Raw genomic sequence first — 2,200 nt, 5'->3', positions numbered from 1 at the left:
AAGGGAAAGAAATAAAAATAATAATAAAAAAGGAAAAAGAAAAAGAAGAAGAAAAAAGAAAAAGGAAAAGGAAAAGAAAAAGGAAAAGGAAAAAGTAAAGAAGAAGTTAAAGAAGTAGGAGGAGAGATGAGACGAGACGAGGCAAAGCAAGGCAAGGCAAGGCAAGGGGAAAAAGGAAAAAAGGGAAAAAAGGGAAAAGGAAAAAAGGGAAAAGGGAAATAGGAAAAAGGAAAAAGATAAAGCAGTTGTAACTGTTTTCTTCCTGAGGTTTCTGTGGTGCTCAGACTTGTGTAATGTATCACAGCCTGACTGCTGACCTATTACAACTGCTTGAAGTCCTCAGCCAAAAATTCTGATACTGATACAGCAACATATAATCTGCTCAATCTAAAAATAAAGAATGATGCTTAGAAAATAGTGTAAGACTAATTTATTTACAAATATTTTAGCCCGTTATATTTTAAAAAAACTTTTGTTCTGAAGACTGAAGAATGATAAAAGCGTAATTCAGAAATTTTAGACACACTGATGCTTTGCTGTTCCTTGGTGGTATTTTTAGTGTTGGCTTTTCCTTTTCTGGAAACTTCTAATGTAACAACACCTTGCACCACAGTGCTGATGCAGGGTTCAGCTGTTCATTAAAAGCTAATCCATGAGACATTAGGTTTACAAGTGTCAGAGACACATTAGATTTGTGAACAAGGAGGAACAGCAGTGGTGAAAGGATTGTCAAATATACAGAGAATATCCCCGTAAGTAGGTACTACCATTAGTTTTGCAGGAAAGCATTAGTTCTGAAAATTAATTTTGTATGTGTAATTACTGGTCACAGCTGTTTAGGAAGTGGTATTATAGCAAGTTAGACTGAAATAAATCAAAAGAGGTTTTATTTATTTTTTTCCATTTGAGATTATCTCACTGGTTTCAGCAGCAATCTTTATACTCAGAAATCCCTACATCTGTAAAAAAAACCCACAAAGACCGTAAATATCTATATCAGTCTTGAATAATTCAGCTATCTTCGTTTGCACACGATCTACATACAGCCTTTCAGACTAACTCTTGGCTAATTTCTTCGCTATGAACGTCAGTCAGTTATCTACAGGGTTTGATATAGTCTTTATAGAAAGAGAAAATGGCAGAAACCGCTTTACTTTTCCTCCATGGATAGTCGGTAAAGATTCTCGCCCAAGTACTCGAGCCTTTCCTTTTGTTCCAGGTCCTGGTACAAGCCTTTGGGAACCTTGCTCAGGCCGTAAACCAAGCCGTACAGGCAGCCGGCGATAGACCCAGTAGCCGCGCTTTCTCCTGCAGGTTTAAGCACAATTGCAATGGTTTCTTAGCGTCACCTCCATATACACAACCGAAAGCCGCGCTGCCCAGAGGAAATATTACGCTGCCGACCAAGTGTGGTGGGGGCATGTTGGGTCGGTCCCAAAGGTTTGCACCACCTTGTGTCCCGCCTCTGGAGGTGCCAGCTGAGGGTGCCCAGGGAAGAGAGCGACGCCAAGGCAAGGATGCAGCGACGCCTCTGCGGCATGTGCTCCTGGGCTAGGAGCTTATTTGGTTTGGGGGAAATCCACTCCAACACAACAGCTCTTGCAAGCAGATAGCCATCGCTAGGAAAAAAGGAGGGAAGAGTAGTTGCAGGGATCCCTGCTACATGGCAAATGTCCTGGACTGGAGAGTGTGCCTGCCTTCCTAGCAGCACAGCATAGCATTGCACGTGCTTTAAAACATCTAGCCACGGTGAGTAGCACCAATGCTCCGTGCAGTGCCCGCCGGTTTGTGCCTGCCAGGCTCCGCAGCGAGGGGCCGTGAGCAATCTTGGTATCACTATGTGCGGCTAAAAGGTTGCATTGCCAAAGGCACTAGCATTTTGGCGGGGGAAGATGCCAGCTCTTTACTAAGTCATATTGGATTTACTTCGTGTACACCTCTCAAAAGGATGAGAGGAAATGGCCTCAAGTTGCGCCAAGGGAGGTTTAGATTGGACCTAGATGGAAAAATGTCTTTACTGAAAGAGTGGTCAGGCCTTGGACCAGGCTGCCCGGGGAAGTGGTTGGGTCACCGTCCCTGGAAGTATTTAAAAGACGTGTAGATGAGGCGCTTAGGGACATGGTTTAGTGGGCATGGTGGTGTTGGGTTGATGGTTGGACTCGATGATCTTAGAGGTCTTTTCCAACCTTAATGATTCTAT

The 2,200-nt window shown here is 43.3% G+C and overlaps 1 protein-coding gene across 1 annotated transcript in view; it reads right to left on the bottom strand.

The window, feature by feature from the left end:
* Positions 1-894: 894 nt before the first annotated feature.
* Positions 895-2,200, bottom strand: part of ADPRHL1 (ADP-ribosylhydrolase like 1) — a 22,095-nt gene continuing 20,789 nt past the window's right edge. Inside the window, exon 7 of the mRNA XM_009584481.1 lies at positions 895-1,308. Within this exon, the coding sequence (XP_009582776.1) occupies positions 1,151-1,308 (158 nt within the window). The 3' untranslated portion in view covers positions 895-1,150. The remainder of the gene's footprint in view (positions 1,309-2,200) is intronic.

This window comes from Fulmarus glacialis, unplaced genomic scaffold (genome assembly GCF_000690835.1).
Source record: "Fulmarus glacialis isolate BGI_N327 unplaced genomic scaffold, ASM69083v1 scaffold2449, whole genome shotgun sequence".
NCBI lineage: Eukaryota > Metazoa > Chordata > Aves > Procellariiformes > Procellariidae > Fulmarus > Fulmarus glacialis.
This window is presented reverse-complemented; position numbering and strand designations above follow the sequence as displayed.